Source organism: Cucumis sativus, chromosome 5 (genome assembly GCF_000004075.3).
Source record: "Cucumis sativus cultivar 9930 chromosome 5, Cucumber_9930_V3, whole genome shotgun sequence".
Taxonomy (NCBI): domain Eukaryota; kingdom Viridiplantae; phylum Streptophyta; class Magnoliopsida; order Cucurbitales; family Cucurbitaceae; genus Cucumis; species Cucumis sativus.
Genome location: NC_026659.2, coordinates 7,590,069 through 7,612,654, shown reverse-complemented (window position 1 = coordinate 7,612,654; position 22,586 = coordinate 7,590,069). Strand labels below are relative to the sequence as shown.

Sequence of the window (22,586 nt, the reverse complement as noted above, 5' to 3'; positions counted from 1 at the left end):
GAAATGGCCAGAGTGCTCTCTAACTTCTGCTTTGTGCTTTCGATCTCGACTGAATACGACCCCGGGATTGCCAGAGTTCCCAACTTTTTAAACTTTTTGTCTTCAATCTCGATCGAACAACACCAAGATGGTTCTAGGATTACACTTATATCTTCAATCTTGCCCGAGATTCCACACTGCTACTCAAGATCCTTACATAAAAAACATTTTTTCTTTCCTCTCAATCAAGCAAGACTGATTTTTGCCTAACCCAACCCACACACACATATATATTATTAATTCGGGTGGGGTTGAGTTGAACATAATTTTTTAACCATCAACCAGAAAAAATCAAAAATTTCAACCCAACCCAACTCAATCCATATAATATGGGTCGGGTAGTTCAGGTTGTCGAGTTATTCAATTTGACTTACACACCTAATTTTCAACAATTTTGAAACATGTTTGTTGGGGACAACTAAATAAACAAAAAGATAAATATTTTAGTTGGAATAAATAGCAAAAATTAATAATATACATATAAAAAATTAATAAAAAGTTATAATATGAATCGACAAAAATAACCTCTAGCTTGTCAATTTGAACTTAAGGTTATGCAATGTTGTGTATGTTTGTATCTAATTCTACACGATGAGTCATCGATCATGATCATTGCATGCAAAATGTTCACTATGTATCTCATTCTCACGTAAATACTAAGTTCTCATTAAGTACAAGTTTTCCTATTGCTTACCCAAGTGTAAGCAAAATAATAGGTTCCTAAGTAATACAGGGTTGAACACAAGAAATTGATAGCAAAACTTTGATATGGAATTCACTCTCCATTCAGGCGATATAAAAATAATATATAGATAGTGTATTGAAGTGTGAGTTTAAACTATATCTACTATTTACACTAGATAATTTGTAAAGGGGAATAAAAATGGAGGTGAAATGTACATGTGAACTAACTTGTGTTAAAGAAAGAATGAAGGAAGGTCTTCGTGTTACTAGACAAGTAAGTTATGCAGTAGTCTTGATGCAGTACAACTCAGCTAATTAGCTTATGATTAAAGCAAGCACCTCTCAATGCCTTAAACGCCACACTTGTTTATCTCTCGGGATGCAAATGATAAAGCTTAGTTAAACGAAGATGCATCTAGAAAGTTTTACTTATAAGACTCGTAGCATTTCTCTTTTAAGGGTGACAACCTCTCAGCGTCACATACCTACACTTGTTCTCCTTTCGGGACACAAATGATGGAAGTTATCTCGTGGAGGTGGAGGTATCTCCAACTCCTTCTTGCATGTGTTAGCCACGTCCTTATTGCTTGCTTTCTCGAGTAATTTGTGATATTCACTGGCCAAGTGCTGACTATAGCTCAACTAACACAATAAGTGTTATAAGCTACGCTTATTATCAAGAACTTATCACATACCCAACTTACAAATAACACATTAATAAGTGAATAGTAAAGATATGGTGGATTGAAGAGGTATAAACATGCAATATATTAAAGAATGTAAGCTTTTTGGCCATTAAACAATATGAACATATATATTGCAAAGAAATACATAAAATGGAAAGTAAAGAGAAATGACATTACAAGTTAGGGGAAATGGAGGATGAACTCTTCTCCACTTGGACTCCAAGCTTCCACTTACAGACTAATCAGAGAATAAGAAGATGGACTTTTACAGATGGTGAAAATGCTCATTTCTACCCCTCTCTAGGGTTTGGCCCATTCAGCCCCCCTATTCAGGCTCTTCTTCTTTCGTTAAGGTGGAGTCTTTTTATAGGCAACTTTTGGCTGAAAACTTCTACTTTTCTGATCATGTCAGAGTCGAATACAGCCTTGTCAAGTCACATAAACTCCAACTGCTACTTTTGTCTTCTAGTGAAACTTCCTCGCGTTCTAATGTGGATCTCGCCTAGAAGTTGTACTTGCTAGAAGGGATCTTCTCGCGTGGTCTTTGCGCGAGTTCTTCTACGCGTACGATTCATTAGTTTCTTATTTTGTTCTTATTCTTGCAATTCACAAGTTCCTTTTCGATTCATTAGGTTCTTCTTGGTATATACAAATAAAAGATTTAAAGAGTCTTACAAAAATTAAAACACACCTAAATACATTATAATAAAAATACACACCAAGATAAGTAATTTCATTCTTAACTCAAGACTTTCTCTCCCTTTTAACATGTGAACCAAGAATAAACCCTCTGTCTTCTTTTTCCTCTTCGGCTTCTCTTCACCTTCAATTTATTCCACTTTCTCTCCCTTCGATCAAAATTCCTCCTAGTAGAGAAAGAAGTCCTCCAATCAAAATCCATGAAGCAGTGAAGCTTTTCACTGCCTATTCATTCAAAATCCTCGTGGTGGAGAAAAAAATTGTCTAAACGAAATCCATGAAGTAGGGAGGTTGTGATGGACAAACAAAACCTCAAAGATAAATAATAAAATCTTCAAACTCATCAAAGTAAAAAAGGAAAACAATTGGCGACATTTCTTTTCACATGCTTCCGGGATATATTTGCTTCTTTTCTTCATAATATCCCTCTGTTCACGTACCAGTTCTAGTCATAGTGTAGATATTAGATTTAGTGCCTAGACATACTTTTACTTTATATTGTATAATTATCGTATATTGTCTAAAAGAGAAGTAAGCTTTATAAATAAGGTTTGATAGAAATTTTATGTGTTCGACCTTGGACTTCCTAGGAAACCTATCATTTCGCTTAAACTTGGGCAAGCGATAGAAAAAGTTGTACTACATGACTATTATTTAGAAATCCACAACGCATAGGTAGGAAGCATCGTTTAGCATGTAACCATATCCTAATCGCCTAACCCAATTACATAGAGCTTAACGTGATAGAACCATGAACAAAGTTACAACACATAACACAAAACAAACAAGTCGTCTGCTAATACACAGAGACATTCATATTCTAGTTTAATACAGGCAAGGTCGTATACATATTCATAATCATGTATCATAAAAACATATATACTTGGTGAAGGACAATATTAGCCAGAGGGACAAAATTAAAATACTTACATTGTAAATTAGTCTACATAACCTAAAAAATTAGACTCTGATACCAACGGTAACGATCCAATTCCTTATACTAAGTTGGGATCATTACTACTAAAATAAATGACAACTTTCTTTCATTTAAATGAAAAAGAGAAAATCAAGTTCTTAAATAAAGAATTTCAAATACTTGTTACAACTAATAATTTGGGAAAATAGAAATAAATACTAGAAAATTTAGTCCTACTTAAGGGGAATCAAACTTTTAAAGAAAAATAACATAGAAATAATCATGGGTTCGATAAATTCAATAAAACTACTAAAAATCCAAATGTTGTAAATGTAAAGGCGGAAGCATAAAAGTTTTCTCATGGCAAGTCACGGTCACTTCTTGTCATTCGTCACCTTTCCTCTACCTCTACCTCCGCCTGAAAAATTAAACTATAAAAAGTGAATATAAACATATACTCAGTAAGAGACCCACTACTAGTCTTGCTAGTGTTGGGATTGATGCCCTAAATCTTGTGGTCTTGTAGTTTGTAATTGTATATATTATACAAACATTTTATTTATCTAATAAAATAAAGTGTGTTATTTTATTTGACATTTAGTTGCACTAACCCACAAAACCAATAAACTAACATCCAATGTTATCTTATATAACCTAAACATGTATGTGGAGACATACAAGTGGATCATGTTTAAATGATAGCCTAAATGGTCTGTAGTAGATGGATAAGGCTGGATACATTATTCTGGTGACACTACGAATACGACTTGCTTTGTAGTTGTTACAATTGTTCTAAAGTGCTACAAATGATTTGATCCTAATCATTCATGTCGAGACATTAGAGCAGGGGTATTCTATACAAAAGGTTTGTATAAGATCGACCATGAAATGAATAGTCTCTCTTATTAACACCGTTACTAGTTGAGACTACATTTCATCAAGATGACCATAGGTGACTTGACCTGAATCTTGAGTGAGTTGTGAACTCCTGTCTATGAAGGCAGTCCTTTGATTTGCATGGGTGAGAGTGACCTATATCATCGACCCAATAGGCCTACCATTTTGGGGATTCGTTTGATTAGGAAGCTGGGAACACAACTACACAAGAAAGAATTCACTCCTTCTCTATAGATAGAGTAAGTAGAGAAATTGCTCTCTTAAGGGCTAATTCCAGGACTTAAACAATGTGGTGCCACACCCTCTCTTGGCCTGAGAGGAGTTTCGTTATAGTGGGACTATAACTATTGTTCATTAGAGGAATTGGTGATACTTAAGAAGTTCTAACTACAGGGGCAAAACGGTAATTTTTGGTTTAGCTGTACTTATAAGCAATTTGTGAAGGGTCATTGCACTGTTGATTGGTTATATCTAATGGACACAAAAATATATCTACAGTAAGAAGAGTGCAACTATTGGTCTTTAGTGGAATGACTGATAGTTAATGAATAGTGATTAATTTAATTAAAGAGTTTAATTAATTAATCTCACATCATTGGAGTTTTAATCTGTAGGTCCATAAGGTCCCCTTGTTAGCTCAATAAAGATAAATGAGAATCAAATTTATTTTGCTTTAATTTGAATCGTTCAAATTGATTAAAGAGAATAAATTGTATATGATACAATTAATATAATGTATTTGATACATTACAATATTATGAAAGAAGTTAATATTTGAATATGATTCAAATAATAATAATATGAATTCGATTCATATTAGAACTATAGATCATATGAGAATATCTAAATCATTGTTATATTATATATGATATAATATAAAATTAACATTATATGAGATATAATATTAAATTAATATTATATGAGATATAATATAAAATTAATATTATATAAGATATAATATAATTTGAATTTATATTAATATTAATTCAAATAAAAGAATAACTCCAAGGAGTTATTCTACATAATAATGGGAGAGGGAAGAAGTTATTTTGATAACTACCCTCTCCATCTCTCTTCATATGTTTTGGTTAAGATATAGAAGGAATGTGAAATTAATTTTTTTTTTTAAAAAAAAATACTATGCAAAAATAGACAAAAGCTCTAATCCTGCTGTGGAACAGGCGATTATTGCGAAAATCGGTGAATACAACCAACTATCATTAAGAATTTCATCTTTGGACCAAAAGCAGGCAAGGGGTGGAACACCACAAAGAGAAAGGGTACCTAATAAAAAAGCATTTTTTGTAATTGGCACATGCTTTGTTAAACCACCCATAAGAACCATATTCTGACTTTTATCTGGAGAATATCCAACAACCGATTCCATTGAGTGAATAATGGACTGCAAATAATTTTTTCCCTTTAAAACAAAAACACAGAAGCCCCACAAACTCTCTATGTTTTTTTTTATCTCGAGGATAACAAGGAAAATTTTGTGGTGTTGCTCGTGCTATTCATTAAAAAGTTCGAGACTTATTGGGAGGTTCTACAAAGGTTATTTTTCTTTCTTCTTATCCTCCATAGGAGCATGTTTAAGTGTTTTCTCTGTGTTTCAAATTGAAATTTTTTTGCACGGCTTTCCGCTACGGGAATTCCATTCCTTCAGCTAGGTGGCTATTAACTTTCCATTAGGATCCCACAAGAAAGTATCCAAAACTATCGTGCCTTCAAACACACACAATCTAGTGATCCCGTAACATATCTAGTCTATTGGTGAACCCGAAGGAACACTTTAGACATCAAGCTATAAGTGATCCGAAAAAATGTCATGACATGCTGGTAATCCCATCAAACTCATAAATCTGTAAAAAATGGTGATCCCGAGGAACATCCATGTAAGTATGATCTAATAGCTAAAGTTAGCAGAATACCACAACCATAGCATGTAGCATATCATAAATATCATAACATGGCATGAAAATTAATCATATAATCCTTATCATGTGATTAATATATCATGCATCATAACATATCAATTGTCTATATCAGTCATCAACATCAACCCATCATACATCATCGTCAACATTACATTATGTATCTTAGCAACATTAATGCATAATGAAAAGTACATGCAAACTTGTAATTATATTTTTTAGGTTTAGTAATAGGTTCACTTACTTAAACGATTAGCTAACAACTAGTTGCTAGTCAAAGTTTCCAAATAGACAAATCCTAAACATAAACGAAATTAAATTAACAAATTTATCAACCAATCATCTAAGTATTTATTTTAGGTCTCCAACTTACCCTAAAGCTAAGGTTGAAACAAAAACAACCTTAAATGAAAAAATTTCACAAACCAATCCACCTTCCAACCTTTTAGATGAAAGAACTGAAAATCCCCACCAACTCTTTCTTCTTTGATTGACATAACTGAGAGCAAGATGGATGTGCGAGTGATTATCGCTCTGTGGGGGGTCCGATCATGTCCCATTTATGTAATTTTATAATAACCTTCAAAGAACAAAAAATCCAAGTTTAAGAAAAGATCAACTTAATTAAACCCAAAATTAATTTACTTAGATAAAAAAATTTGATATTTGATGGGCATACCAAAACCCAATCAAATACCCACGGAAAAACCACCAAAAATTGACTCAAAGGCTACAAGTAAGGAACTACAACAACTTGACTCATGTGCGGCTCGGGTTGGCTGAGAGACAGTGGTCGATCGTGTGTGAGAAGATCGGCTAGAAGGAAAAGGGTTGGCTCGGCAAGGACGTGACTTAGAATACATAATGAAAATGACTAACGAAGAAGGAATTGACTCGGGTCTTCCAATGGTGGCCGCATGATAACATGTATAAATACCCATTTTTATAGCATTTTTTTATTAGAATAATGAGGCCAAAATGCATGAGAAGATGATTAAAATGCGTAACTTATCTTGTAATTTCATAAGTATTTAGCAGTACATCTTACATAAGCATTATACCTATTTTACGCGGTTTCCATGTCTTAACGCAGGATGATTAGAAAAGGAATAAACTAAGTGAATCACAAGGGACATCTCATGCAAAGGCGATGCGATGGGAGCTTGTTTGGTGATTAACACCTCTAGATGAGGGACCACATCATCAGGTTAGGAAGATTCACTAGACGATTGGGATGGTAGTTGAAGTTGATGTAACGTGACAAGGTTGCCATCATAGCTTAAATGATCAAAATAATAATAATTTCCCGTCGAAAGCTGCCTATAAAAGTCTTCTTCTTCACCAAAGCAATAAGGCCTGTATGGGCCAAAAAGTGGCTCGTATGAGCTAGGGTATAAAGAGAAGGAAGGAAAGAAATAGCCTTTCTGTCGGCTGTAAAGAATTTCTTCTTTTTCTCCGGTCATACCATAAGTGAGAGCTTATAGTTTGAGTGGTGAATGTTCCATTTTTCCGTTTTCCCCTAACTTGTAATATCCTCCATTTTCTTTGTCTTCCATTTTTGTATTTCTTTGTAATGTATGTTGTTCATATTGTACAATGGCCGAAGGCCTGCATTCTTTAATGTATATTACATGTTTATACCTTTTTAATCCATCGTTTCTTGACTTTTCACTTGTCGATGTGTTATTAGTAGTTAGGTTTGTGAAAAGTTCTTGATTAGAAGTTTAACTTATAATTCTTATTGTGTAAGTTGAGCTAATCTCATTGCTTGGCTAGCGTAAGTCGGCAACTATCCGAGAGGGTAGGTAGCAAGGCATGACTAACATGCGTAAGGGAGAGACTCTCCCTTTGCAAGATAACTTTCATCATTTGTATCTCAAGAGGTGAACGAGTGTGGACACTAGGCGCCGAGAGGTTGCTGTCTTTAATTGTGAATAAGTTTTATACATTTTATAAGTGAAATCTTCTAGTTATATCTCTCCTAATCACACTTAATCATGTGGATCCCGAGAGGTGATCATGTGTGGCATTTAATGATTCTAAGAGGAGCAAGCCTTAATTATAAGTTAGTTGAGTGAGTTATATTGCATTGAGGTTGTCGCATTACTTAATCACATTACAATGCATAAACATTCCTTCGTTCTTTCTCGCACATAAGTTAGTTTGCATTTCCATCTCTCCATCCATATTCTCTCTTTACAGAATCTCTAGGCGTAGACATTTAATCGTAGTTTAATTTGTTCTTGCATTTATTTTATACCATTCGTTATTTTTCATTCTACCTTAACTAGTTACAAGACATAAAGATAAGATAAACTGGGGGTATTTGGAGCATACGGCCATAGGCAAACACGCCTTGGACAAGTATGATCGTGACAAAAGGTGTCCTTAGCGAGTATATTCTTTTCATCAAGTTTCGGCGCATTGCGATGTTTGGCACCTCTCGTAGAATGTAGGTTTGCTCCTTGTTAAGTGTTACAGTGCCTAGACAATAACAATCAAATGCAACGCTACGCCTCACTTAGTAGTGCTTTTGAGTTTTTGTGCTAGTGCTTGGGCTGCCCTTCCTAGCATTTTTGTAAGTATTTCAACTTTTGTAATTTTGTGCTCTTTTTCTCAAAATTGAGTCGTTTTTCCATGGTTTGAATTTTTTGCTCCTCTCAATAAATATTTTCTATAAAATAAGGAATTTTATGTATTGGTTTAGCTAAAGTGAGGTATTTTAACTTAGAAAACACAGTACTTTTATAATACTATCAATAAGTTTTAGTGAGTTTCTTTACCAATTTTAATTAAACTTAGGGAAAGAAACCTGAACTAGTAACTTGGTAAAAAGTTAGGAATTGGAATAATAATATTGGTTGAAACTTTCCAAAATTGAGGTGTCAAATAAAATATAAAATTGAAATTGAGAATCAAAAATTAAACTAGACACACTTGAATAAGGAACCATTTTGGACCATGTAGGACCATCAACTCAAAATCATAAAGTAAGAAAGAGGTTAGAAGAAGAAACTTCTTAGCAAAGATGTTGATTTTGCCTTTCAACTTGTGAGGTTAGAAATAAGATGAATTATGGTGAATGACAAAAATATTGAAAATATTTACAAAATATAGTAAGATTTTAGTTCTATCATAAATAGACTTTTAGATGGTTATAAATGTTATCCGTGTCTACTTTTATATTATAATAAAATTTTCATATTCTATGAATGATATATATTTTCATAATCTAGAATTTTATTATATTTTATAATTATTATCATCAATTTTGCCATTTACAAAATCTATAATGGTGGGATCCACAAACTTCTCGTGTCAAACAAACACTAAGTTCACCACTCCATACTCCCTTCCAAACATTTTAGGCCAAATACATCCACTAGTTTTATAGTAAAAAATTTCTATAAAGGAATTATAGTAATTTTTCAATAATATTATTTAGGAAAAATGGTTATGAATAATAAAAACAAGTTAAAACTATTTTCACATATAACAAAAAAAGAAATATATATATTTAGGGACATTTATAGATATAGCAAAATAAATTACAATATTTACAGAATATAGTAAAATCTCACATCTATCACAAACATTGATAAATTTCTATCATTGTCTTATTGTTTAAAATTTTGTTATATTTTGTAAATATTTTCAATAATTGTCATTTACAATAATTTCAAAAAAAGTTAAATGAACTATAAAGAATTTGATAGATTTTGTTAGGTTTGTAAATAATTTCCGTTGCTATATTTGAAAATGTCCTCTTCCTTAATCTAGATATTACATAAATTTAAAGTCATGTTTTTATACGAAGGTTGGAAGTGAATTTGTTTGTTAGATAAAACGGTTAATTTGTAAACATTTTCAATATGTAAAATACTTATTGGATGCACAAATGATATAATATAGGAGTCTTCAAGATAAAAAGTAACAAATAAAAAAAAAATATATTATGAGCTTTTTTTCTTTTGGTTAAAGGTAAAGCGGGCTGTATAAATATAAATTTAAAATTTCATCCATCCTCACTTGAATATGTGTCCCTATCACATGAATTTTTAGATAAGTCGACTTTCCAAAAATTGTTATCATAAATACTATGGTGAATGAAGTTAAATTAGTTAAAAAATCTAACTCAACATAATTTCAAATTTTGTTAATACGACGTACATGAGAAGATAAAATAAGAGACGGGAGATTCTTTCGTTAATAAGGTAAGTTCACTTTAGCCAACACAATATCAAGTTAACCAGCTATATATTAAATTGAAATTTTTTATCAAACACTAACTTGAATTTGTGTGAAGAGAAAAAGAAAAGGAAAACTCTATTTTAGTAGGAGAAGAAAAAAAAGAAAAAAAAAGTGGTTTGAATATTATTATTATATAATCGCACTTTCTCCAATCTCGCGCCCAATTTGTTCCTAGAAAAAGAGTAGCAGTCTTTTCATTCTCCCGCTCCACTTCCCCAAAATCTCCCCTCTCAAAATTCATTTTCTTTATTCTTCTTCCAAATTTCGTCGTTTTCTTTCTATTCACCATTTGAATTTTCCCTGCTTTCCCCAATCGTATACACTTTGTACCACTACTGGGTCAAGTCCAAGGAAGAACAATCCGCCCAATCTACATTAACCATTCAAATCACAAGGTAATCTTCATTTCACATTCTATGTACTTTCTAGAAACTAGGGTTTCTCGTTTTATTTTCTTTTTTCTTTTTTTGGTCGCTTAAAATATTGCTTAAATTAATTGATTCAACGTTCATTGTTGTTGTAATTGAAGTGATGATTGAGTCTTGGTTACTAGACTTGCTAAATCCATTTTTCATTGCACATTATCATTGTGTCTGGATAATGAAAGTCGGTTATTTTCTCTTGGACAATATTCGTAAGTTACATTGGCTAAGAAAGGAATGAATAAACAAAATCAAATGACGATGATTTGAAATGCCATCACAGACCGTGCCTTGACCGTGTGGGATGTCTCGGATGAAGTTAGACAAATTTAAGGCGTGTATAGAAGTGTTTATTAAATAGTTAAAGTTTCTCTTAAACATGATTTTTATTCTTCGAAATTAATTTTCATAATAGAAATATTGCATTTAAAAGTTTAAAATTAAATATTAAATTAATTTTAAGGATGAACCATGGTTTCAAATGAATAACTCTTCAAAGACCACCGGTAGTGTGAACTTAGCACCTTGATCAGGTCAGTGTAATACTCTGATGGGAAATGGCACTGGACCTGGAAGAAAATGTAAGCCATTTGAATTTTTGTTTGTGTTCTAACCGGTGCACGTTTGCTTGATTGTTACTGGAGACACTCGTGTTGTTAACTTCTAGTTTGTTTCTTTTGTTCCATGCTTAGTTAAATGCTTGGTCGTTTTCATTTTTTGTTTTTTTTTTGTTTTAATGAGTCAGATTGTTTTGTTTCTTTCTTATGCATTTATCTTTTTCTTTTCCTATTTGAAATGTATCCGAGTCAAGTTTTTAAATTTTTTATCCCACCTGCTACATAGTTCTCTAGTTTTATTTGTTTTTTCAATTCTTTTGAATGAGTACTGTGATTTTGTAAAAATATTCAAAGGAATACTTCTTCATCCCAAATTAAATGCAGGGTTTAGCTAAGTTTGTTGAGTAGAGTCAAGGGTGTGAATATGACGGAGGAAGATGCCAAAGAACAGCTGAAGGGTACAGAGCTTCAGGCAAGAAAAACCCAGGTAAATTAATGGGGCTAATAATGGCAGCTTGTTTGCCAAAGTTGAAAACATTTTGCCTCAATTTTCAGAATTACCCTCCATCTTTCTCCCATCCTTCTCTCATTTGAACTCTCCTCTGATGCTGTAGGTTACTCAGTTGCCTTGCGATGGCGATGGCATTTGCATGCTCTGTAAGGCCAAACCTTCAGACGTGGAGACTATCACTTGCAAAACTTGCGTCACCCCGTGGCATGTTAGTTGTCTCTCTAGTCCCCCTGAAACCCTGGCATCCACCCTTCAATGGGACTGTCCTGATTGTTCCACCCCTCCTGAAGATGTTATCCTTCCTCCGCCAGGCAACCATTCATTCCCCACCGCGCCTTCTAGTGACCTTGTCACGTCGATTCGAGCCATTGAAGCCGATGTCTCTCTTACTGACCGTGAAAAGGCAAACAAGCGCCAGGAACTTCTCAGTGGAAAGTTGCAGTCCGACAAGGACGACCATGATACCAACAAGGAAAAGATTAAAAAGGGAGATAATGTTTTTGATTTGATTGACGAGAGATTGAACTGTTCCTTCTGCATGCAGTTACCAGAAAGGCCTGTCACTGTAAGTTTCTTATTCCATACTTCTTTATCTTCTTTGACATGGTAGACCACCTGCTTCTTTCTTCTTGCCCATGCGTTGCTTGCAACGATCTTTCAACGTGTTTTTAGCTGTCTGTGGTATATAGAAAATGACGTTTCATCTTCTATCTAATTGATTTTTATTCTTGATTCACTTTTTATAGCGAGGAGATATTTTTGTTGTAATTTGTAACAGCCATTTTTACAGTTTCACTTCAATTCGTCTTCTGTTCAATAGCTTGACTAAATGAAACATAAAACGGCCGTTTATTTATTCCTTCTGACTTTTGGATTTCACACTTCAATCGATTGGGGTTCCCTTTCGTGTGTATTAATAAGTGAAGAATCTCTAATTTCGAGTGCCAAATTTTTGTCGTATTGTATCTTTAATTTATCGGATTAAAGTTTGTAAATTCTAATTGTAATGAGCCTTCGCTTTCCATTTATGGTTTTTGAACTGGTTTCAGATAGCTGATGATTCTTTCAATTAGTTTATAGGTGTTTTACGTTATTAGAGTTATCATTCATATCAAAATTCACAAGAGGTTGTTTAATTTCTTTTTAATTTTTTTATTTGAGGTCATTCTCAAACATTCATCAATAAGCTTGGCTATTAGGAGGAAACACGGTGCTAATGAATATTTTGATGATAGGGTTATGAAATTGTGGATATAAAAGAATAATTATGAAACTGTCGGTATAAAAGAATGGATTTTGTTCTTTATAGTTGACTATTTTTTCTCAAAATTTTATCACTATCTTTTCTAATATGTTATTGAAGTCTTGATGCTGCTTACAAGTTTTGAAGAGAGCATTTTTATTGATACCTATACTGGATGTGGCCTTCATAGGTAGTATTTGAAGAATTTTTCAAATGATGTCCCAACGATTACAGTTTAACAATATTGTCTGAATTAGAGATGGAATCTTCAGCTTTAAGCGATAGCTGTAGATGCTTTGTCTTAAGAAGTTATTCTTTTTCTATATTTGATTTGCACTTATTTTTGGGCATTTTCAAGATTTGCTTATCTACTTACCTTCAGTTTTCATAAATATGTCTTAATGGCAGCCAAGTAGAGGGGCAACCGTACAAACAAAATTAACTTGATAACTAACAAACAGCTCGGCCTAAGCATTGAGCAGATATGCTTTGGAATTGTGGATGTCTAATTCATTATGCACTGGTCTTGTATTATCACTTGCAAGTTGTTTGAAAGTATTATTGAGTGGTTAGATTGGAACGAATGATGGATTTTACACTTGAAGAGTAATCATTGGAAAAGTAAAGCAATATTGTTGAGGTTTGTAGGATGAATCTGTTCTCTTCATTTCATTTTTGATGTTCATGAAAGTTCCATGTAGACTAGGGTTGTTTATTTGTCATGGTGACAAAGTGTTAGACTCCCAACTTATTCATACTTCTTTTAGAAGGGATAGGAATGGAAATTCTCCTACTTAGTTGTACGATTAGGAGTGTTTATAATTTGTGATTGTTCTTTATGTATTTTATGCTTGCTTTGTTGAATTGGTGTAAACTAAGAATTGAGAGAGATCCACCTGCTCAAAAGGTGCAATTGTGTAATTTTGTGATCTTATGTAATTTATTGTGATTCTCGTGGAGGAGTCCTTACATTGGTATCATTACGGTTATCCTGGGAAGACCAAAAGTGATGCAGAACTGACTCGAGGGAAGGGTTGAGGATGACGAAGAACAAGATGGATGGGTATGCTGATTGTAGTAACTTCAAGAAAGTCAAGATGCCCATGTTTGATGGTGAAAATCTAGAAGCGTGGTTGTTCTGAGTAGAGAGATATTTCGACATCAACCGATTGTCTGAGTTTGAGAAAGTCATTATAACCTCCATTAGTTTTACGGCGGCCACCTTACACTGGTATTGTTGGGCGGATGGAAGGGAACAATTTGTAGGTTGGAACTTGGAAAGACTTGAAACAACAGAAGATAATGGGTCAAATCGAAGATAGGGAAGAAATCATTTTAGCTGACTGTGAGGCCACCCATAACTTTATTGCTTTGTGCGTCATAGAGAAGTTAGAATTACTAGTAACAAACACGACCAACTATGGGTGATTGTCAGAATTGGCATGTTGGTGCTGGGAAAAGGGTTAAAGGAATACACAAAAATGTCCTAGTGGCGATGTTGTTCTTTACGACAAAGGAACAGTATTTGACCTTATAATTGGGTGGGCTTGATCTTATTTTGGGCATGTAGTGGTTGCAAACTTTAGGAATGATGAACTTGATTGGAAAAATTTGATACTTCCAATTTGTACGAGTAACGAATGGATGGTGATCAAAGGGGACTCAATCTTGATGAGGAAAGAGGTCTCGTTTAAAAACATCCAAAAGTCATGGGACCGCACGTACCAAGGGTTCCTTGTTGGAATGTGCATGTTTATGGCAGAGTTAGAAGAAGAGCTTTTGGCAGTGGCCCCTACTATTAGTATATGCTCAAGATGAACTTTTGGCTCCTTACACTGGCGTTTTTCAAATTCTTGATAAAGTACTCTTGAACTGTGAGTCCAATCGCATAATAATCTAGAACGACCAATGAATTTGAGGCCTTACTGATACTCTACTGTGCAAAAGAATGTGATTGGAAGGTTAGTGAATGAGATGTTGATAGCAGGAATGATCAAATCCAACCATTGGACTTATGCTAGCCCAATCTTGCTAGTTAAGAATATGGATGAGAGCTGGCATTTCTATGTCGACTATCAAGTGTTGAACGAGCTAACAGTGTCAGATAAGTTTCCAATATCAGCCATTGAGGAATTGCAGATGAGTGTGTGTTTTTTTTAAGCTGGTCTTCCAGTTGGGATATCACTAGATTCAGTTCAAAAGGATGACATTCTAAAAATGGCTTTTGGAATCCATGATGGTCATTATGAATTTGTTATTATGCCGTTCGATTTCAAGAATGCCTCTATCACATTTCAGTCACTTATGAACTAGTTATTTTGACATGTATGCCGATTTGTTTTGGTTTTTTTAACATCTTAGTTTACAACCCATATATGGATACTCATATGGATCACCTACAATCTGTATTTGCAACCTTGCACGCTAATTCTTTGTTTGGCAATTTCAAGAAGTGCAATTTCGGCTAGAGCCGCTTGAGTGTTTAGGCCATTGGGTCTTGACCAAAGGGGTGGCGCAGACCCTGAGAAAATTCGGACAATTGTTGAACGGCCCTAGTTAGCAAAAGCTAGGGAATTTTGAGGTTTCCTTTGCTTGATGAGCTACATTTATGTAATTTGATATCATTGACTATTTTGGATGTAAAGATAATGCGTGTGGAACTTGAGTCCAAGGACTATCAAAATTTGTGATGATTTGTAGGCTGATCTGGACAGCAACCCGAAGTTCTCCCTTATTCAAGGTAACCTTCTGTAGAAGGATTGTTTGGTTCTCTTGTCCCAGCCTACATTGGTACCTGTGATTCTCCACCCTTACCATGACTATGTTCTTGGAGGTCATTTGAGATTTTTGTGTACATTTAAGTGATTGACAAGTGAGTTATATTGGCCATGACAAAGAACAAGATGAAACAATATGTTAATGATTGTGAGATCTGTTGGAGGAACAAGTTGAGTATGTTGTTGCCTGCTAGGTTGTTGCAACCTTACCCATTTTGAACTGCATCTTGGAATAATCTTTCAATGGATTTTGTTGATTCACTACCTCAAACCTAGGGGTTAGACATTGTTTTGTGGTGGCTGATCGCTTGAGCAAGAATGTTCATTTCCTTGCCTTTAGTCATCGTCATCCATGTACAACTGTCTCCGTGGTTGATTTGTAGGTTAAAGAAATTGTAAAATTATACTAATTCCCCAAGTTATTTGTGTCGGACCATAGTAAGATTTTCATTAGCCACATTTGGAGCGAGCTATTTAGGCTTCAAGGAATGGAACTCAAGCATGCTTATCATCCCTAAATCAATGGCTAAATGGAAATTGTGCACGAGAGTTTGGATGCCTATTTACTTTGTTTTTGTGGGGAAAAACCCAAGTAATGGTCAACTTGGCTAAGCTCAGCGGAGTACTGGAATGATACATTGTATCACGCAACTCTAAAAACGTCTTGATTTTAGATAGTGTATGGTTGTACCCCATCATCGACATTTTATGGCAGCCAAAAAACTTTGAATGCCACCCTAGATGAGCAGTTAGGCGAGTGTGATAGTGTAGTACAGAACCTCAAGTTTGGCATAACTAAGGCCCAAGAATGAATGAAGGAGTATGACGACCCCACTGCCATGAGATAGAATATGAGGCGGGTGAGTGGGTCTATTTAAACTTTATCCCTATCAACATGCGACACTCGAAAAATGCTGTTGTGAGAAGTTATATATGAAACTTTGGTCTTATCAAATCCTTCCAACATATTGGGAAAAGTGGCATACAAGCTAGACTTACCAGCTAAAGCATCAATTTTATCTAGTATTCCATGTCTCGCAATTGGAACATGCGTTGACTAGCACCACCTCATTGCACCACAACTACCGCTCTTTAGTGATAATTTTATATGGGAAATCGTGCTTGCCCGAGGAAGTTTTTTCCTATCATTTTAATGATGACATGAGGAAATGGAAACTCTTAATTCACCAGAAAGGACGATTGAAGGAGGCAACTTGGGAGAGTATTGAGTTCATTTAGGGACAAGGAAACTTTCATCCCCGGGGTAGTTGTTAGGCCTGTACTTATTCATACTTATGTTAGGAGGGTTAGGAACAGAAATTCCTCTTCTTAGTTAATAGTTCCGCTTCTTAGTTGTACTATTATGGGTATTCATATTTTGTGATTGTTCCCTTTTGTGTTTTATGGTTACTTTGTTGTATTGGTGTAAACCAAGATTGAAAGAGATCCACCTTCTCAAAAGGTGGGTACGTGCAATCTTTTGATCTCATGTATATATGACTGCAATTGTATTTAGTGTGGATCTGGAAATAGGAAACCTAAGTACTGATTTGTAGAACTAAAGCCAAATCCATGGTGGCTAATATGTGGAAGGAAATTAAGATGATCATTTGTGTTAGTGTTTTAATGTACATGGATGAGCTAAAGTGGATTAGTAATATATTTTCATCATCGATTCCTGTTGGCTTGTATCCTTTAGTGTAACTGCTGTGTAGGCAGCCCGTTTATGTGGAAGCAAAGTATTAATTAACCATATCTATCATCAATTTGACTTATTGCTTTTGTTCTACTAATAATATGGCCATGTCATTATCCAGACTCCATGTGGCCACAATTTCTGCTTAAAATGTTTCCAGAAGTGGATTGGACAAGGAAAGAACACTTGTGCAAAGTGCCGCTCCGTGATTCCCTCCAAAATGGCTAGCCAGCCCCGTATTAACTCCACCCTTGTAACGGTCATTCGTATGGCTAAATTGTCAAAATCCTTTGCTTCTGGGGGATCTCAGAAGGTTTATCATTTTGTTCACAATCAAAATAGACCAGATAAAGCCTATACCACTGACCGGGCACAAAAAAAAGGAAAAGCTAATGCTGCAAGTGGAAAAATATTTGTTACAATTCCATCTGATCATTTTGGTCCTATTCCTTCCGAAAATGATCCTGAGAGGAACCAGGGTGTTCTGGTTGGTGAATGCTGGGAGGACAGGCTAGAATGTCGTCAATGGGGTGCTCACTTTCCACATGTTGCTGGTATAGCAGGACAATCAAGTATTGGTGCACAGTCGGTGGTTCTTTCTGGTGGCTACCAAGATGATGAAGATCATGGGGAGTGGTTTCTCTACACTGGAAGGTCTCTCTTTTCTTATTCTCTTGCTACTGCTTCTGTATTCTATAAAGTCTGTTCTTTCCTTGCCCTTTTTTTCTTGTTCTGCGAACTTTTAACAAGCTATGTATTCAGAAGGTCTGCCTTTGCGTTAATAATCACATGATAAGTTATTTTTGTTCATTTTCATTGTTTTGTACCATTTCCCATCTCTTCTTCTACTATCCTGTTTGTTTTTAGCTTCTGAAGAGCTGTTTAATACAGGGTAAATTTGGTGGTATTTTAATTTACTTACCGAAATATTTATTTATTTATTTTATATATTGTCCAGTTACTATGCATAATAAACCATGCTAATGATTCTGGAATTAAATTGCAGTGGGGGTCGAGACCTTAGTGGGAACAAGCGTACAAGCAAGGATCAATCTTTTGACCAGAAATTTGAAAAATCAAATAAAGCGCTACAAGTTAGTTGTGCGAAAGGTTACCCTGTTAGGGTTGTCAGGTAGGTAGCTGCATTAATGCCGTTATTTCATGATTCTAGAGTTTGAACATTTAGTTACTTAGAATATATCTTTCTGAAGACAGTAACAGAACCCGGTTCTTAGTGCCCTTATTCTCTTGATTATTCATTTTCTACATAAGATTTATGCTGGCACTGTTTCAACTTACGGGAGAGTTTATCTCTTAAAATTGAAGAACGGGTGTTTAATTAGTCAATGATTTTTCCTGTGTAACTTTGAGTTAACTTGATTTTGAAGTTGTAACTAAAGAAATACAGTTAAACTGCTACTATTTTGGCTGATCATGTCATGGTGTTTTTCCATGTTAGGCAGAGGTGTGGAAAAGGCAGAAAACTTCCACTATTTTATCTGTTGTTTGTAAAAAATGCGTCTGTTTTTGAAGCCGCACATGAAGCTTCTTGTACCTTTTTAGCTGTGATTGCATAACAAGTTGGTGAAATACCTTGGGGAAACTAGTGTTGCTCTCGGCTTCTTTATGTGGTGTGTGTCGAGTAGCTCTTTGTTCTGAGCATGGATCTGAAGTTTTTTCTAATGGCTAACGCTATATATTTACATTCACTATAACAGGTCTCATAAAGAAAAGCGTTCCTCTTATGCTCCAGAGAAGGGATTGCGGTATGATGGAGTTTATAGGATTGAGAAGTGTTGGCGTAAAGTGGGAATTCAGGTATTGACGAGCCTTTTGATTACCATTTTGGGTTTTGGTTTCTTAATTTGAAAATTATAGTTTTTCCTCAAATATCTTTTGTATGTTTTTCTGATCCCTAAAATTACATTTGAATTTAAAGTCAAAATTGAAAAGCAAAATTAAATTCTTAAAAACTACCAATTTTAGTTTTAAAAGTTTTTAAAAGTTTTCAGTTTGGTTTCTGAAAATATTAAACCAAAACAGGTAATGAAGCAAGAAAACAATAAATGAGGGTAATTATTATAAGCTTCATTTTTAAAACCGAAAACATAATACTTATCAAATGACTGTTGCTTCTTTCCATCTATAATATCTGCTGAACAAATTATTGATTAAATGTGTACCCTGAATTTAGGGCTTTAAGGTATGTCGATATTTATTTGTTAGATGCGACAATGATCCTGCTCCATGGGCAAGGTTTGTGTGTTCTCTAATTTTGTAATCGCATTTCATGTTATCAAAGGCTAGTTGCCCTCTGGCTTTGCCTCCGAGGCATTTCCTTGATGAAACGCACTCAATTAGTTTTTAACCTCAGTGATGAACATGGAGATCGACCTAGACCCTTACCTGCAATTTCAGAGTTGAAAAAAGCCACAGATATTACGGAGAGGAAAGAAGGGCCATCGTGGGACTTTGATGTGAGTGGTCTACAGTTATTTTTCACTTGTGGGATCTCCTTTTCCCAACAGAATGAACACATCTTTTCCTCGCAATATTAAATTTTTATTTAATCAGGATTCTAACAAATCTGTTGCTTTGATAGTTTCATGCTTTTCAGTCCGTCTGATCATTTCTTTCACATTCTTTTTTTTTCTTCTGCTGTTGAAAATTAAGTTTTGAAATACGAGCCAAATAAGCTATGAGATCCAGTGCTAGAATTTAGGTAAGATTTCCGTTATAGTTTTTTAAAAAACTAAAGCAATTACAAAATATTGTTTTACTAAAGTGCCCATACAACAAATATGGGAAAAGAGGATAATAAATATAATAAGTTCAATGTTCATTTGTTCTATTATGAAATCATTTTTAAGATTTCAATAATGTTTCTAATAGGTCAAAGCCAACGGCAGGAAGATGAAGTTGCCCTTTTCTAAACATGAGTTTAAATTTTCGATTAGCAAAAGTATTCAAAATCTTATGTGAACACAAGTTATAGAGTGAAAAATAAAGTTTGTTTTTCCTAGCATTCATCTTCTTTAACCTCAGTAAGAATTTTCCACTCTTTGAATTCAACTTTTCCTGAAATTTTGTAAACTGCAGTTCTACTTGTATATCATTTCCTTACGTTGGGGCAAGTATTTTATTTCAGTAATAATCTAAATTAGACATCTGTGTTCATTTGAATCTAAAGCTTATGAAATTGAAAAATAAACTTGTATACATTTTTATTTTAGGTTTTGCCTAGTGATTACATAGTGTCTCGTGCATAGAGATTTTGACTACCGTTGTCTTTGGTTTATTGATAATTTTATTACAATTTATCTAAAGCTATATTTGTAATTTTCTTTCAGGTGAAAGACAGTCGATGGAAGTGGGCTAAAGATCCACCAACGAGCAAGAAACCAGTTGAAGCTCAAGATTCTACTGGGAAGAGAACAAGGATAAAAATTAGGCAATCACATAATATGAGTGTTCAAGAAAAGTTACTGAAAGGTCTGGGTAATTATATTACATTGAGTAAAATCCTCGTTACATTTTTTTTTAACAAATTTCACTTGCTGGATGTACCTATGAGTGCAGAGTTTAGCTGCCTTATTTGCCGGGAGGTGATGAGCTTGCCAATTACTACGCCTTGTGCTCATAACTTTTGCAAGTCATGCTTGGAAGGTGCTTTTGTGGGAAAGACATTCTTGAGAGAGAGAAAAACTGGTGGACGGGCTCTTAGATCTCAAAAGAATGTCTTGACTTGTCCTTGTTGCCCCACGGACATATCTGATTTTCTACAGAATCTTCAGGTAACTAACTCGCTGGTTTAAATACTACTTTGGCCCATTTACTTTTGAGTTCATTTTTCACTATATTTTCAACTTTTGCTTATTTCATCTTGGTTTGAATACACTTCTGGTTTCTAAAATTTATAAAGGTATAAAATTAATTTGAACTTCTGTTACCAACAATTTAGTCTTTGTACTTTCAAATTTGTTACAAACTGTTCCTTCAACTTTAATAAGTAATAATTTTGTCTATATACATTGAAATATAGAGCAATTTAGTTTTTATTATGAAAAATCTCTTCAAAATTAAGTTTCTTCAACTTTTGTTATGTAATGACATATAAATTGTTACAAAATTGAAAGTAAAGTAAGGTCTAAAATGTTTCTTTTGGCAGCATAACCTTAAAATACTCATTTAGTGTTGGAACTTTTAGGAAGGTTAATCTTTTGATTCTTCATTTTAATTTTTCTCGTACTTAATGAAAATTTTACCACTAACATTAGCTAATAAGATTATTAAAATTTTAACATTTCATTTTTAGCTATACATTTGTATGGAAGAGTTTTCATTTTGTTTAAAATTTAAGTTAATTTTTTTTATAAATGGAGATAAAATTAGTCAGTCGGAGAAGTGGTTAGAAGCCAATGTATCATTCAAACCACAATATTTTTGCTTTATAGAGTAAATTGTTGCTTCTTCTGACTTGGATAGTGGTATGAATAGGTAAATAGAGAGCTATTGGATGTGATAGAGACACTAAAAAGTAAGATTGAAGAAGAAAAGCTGTGTGAAGAAGAAGAGATAGACGAGGAAGAGGAGAATGATGAGGATGGGGATGAGAATGAAGGTAAGGGAAAAGATGAAAGCAACAGTCCTGTGGAAACAAGAAAGCGAGCAAAGGTGGTGGATGATTTAGAATAAAAAAAGTAAACAAAGTGGTGTGTGGGTCTTGGCTGGGCCTGGAGAGAAGTAGAGACGACTGAGATTTTGTTTCACAAAAATTTTGGGTAGATATGAATGTGGCTCATGTCATTTGATTTGAACACAATATCAAGTGACCATATTGTTAACTTGTGCTAGACACATTTTATTTCTATCTTTTAGATAACTTTTGTGTAAATGGGCCAATTCAGTTGGACTCTATTTGTAGTACAAAGCCATGGGAAATGCTTTTGATGGAAATGTAAATACACCATTTCCAGTTCAGTTATATTTGTAGGCTTGTTTTCAGTGCCTTGAATGCAATTATGACAAATGGGTTACTTCCTGGGAAGTTAGTTGTGTTTGAATCCCTTGAATTGAGGTATAAGTCTTTTGATTCTTTAACTTTTTTTAATTTGGTTTCTAAACTTATAAAAATATTCATTTAAGGTGAATTTGGTTTTATTTTGGTTTCTAAACTTATAAAAATATTCCTTTACCGTGAATTTGGTTTTATTTTGGTTTCTAATCTTATAAAAATATTCATTTACCCTCAACTTTTAAAAAGTGTTTGTTTTA

The 22,586-nt window shown here is 34.1% G+C and overlaps 1 protein-coding gene across 2 annotated transcripts; it reads left to right on the top strand.

Annotated features, from left to right (window-relative positions):
- The first annotated feature begins 10,263 nt into the window (after positions 1-10,263).
- Positions 10,264-22,359, top strand: LOC116401648 (E3 ubiquitin-protein ligase ORTHRUS 2-like). 2 transcript variants are annotated; one of them, XM_031886399.1, is made up of 11 exons: positions 10,272-10,501; positions 11,470-11,572; positions 11,700-12,161; positions 17,434-17,966; positions 18,319-18,444; positions 19,031-19,130; positions 19,507-19,568; positions 19,687-19,789; positions 20,663-20,804; positions 20,892-21,106; positions 21,810-22,359. In XM_031886399.1, exons 2-11 carry the CDS (start codon positions 11,510-11,512, stop codon positions 22,005-22,007), a joined length of 2,004 nt encoding a protein of 667 aa, XP_031742259.1. In that variant the 5' UTR covers positions 10,272-10,501; positions 11,470-11,509; the 3' UTR covers positions 22,008-22,359. The 2 variants fall into 2 exon arrangements, with proteins under 2 accessions (XP_031742260.1, XP_031742259.1); XM_031886400.1 differs by lacking the exons at positions 19,507-19,568; positions 20,663-20,804; positions 20,892-21,106; positions 21,810-22,359 and having other exon boundaries at positions 10,264-10,501; positions 19,615-19,748.
- The last annotated feature ends 227 nt before the right edge of the window (positions 22,360-22,586 follow it).

Excerpts from the sequence above, each read along its gene's own strand:
- LOC116401648 (XM_031886399.1), top strand. The coding sequence starts at position 11,510 with ATGACGGAGGAAGATGCCAAAGAACAGCTGAAGGGTACAGAGCTTCAG. Across the intron at positions 11,573-11,699 it reads TTCAGGCAAGAAAAACCCAG|GTTACTCAGTTGCCTTGCGA; the intron begins GTAAATTAATGG and ends CTGATGCTGTAG. Across the intron at positions 21,107-21,809 it reads ATTTTCTACAGAATCTTCAG|GTAAATAGAGAGCTATTGGA; the intron begins GTAACTAACTCG and ends TGGTATGAATAG.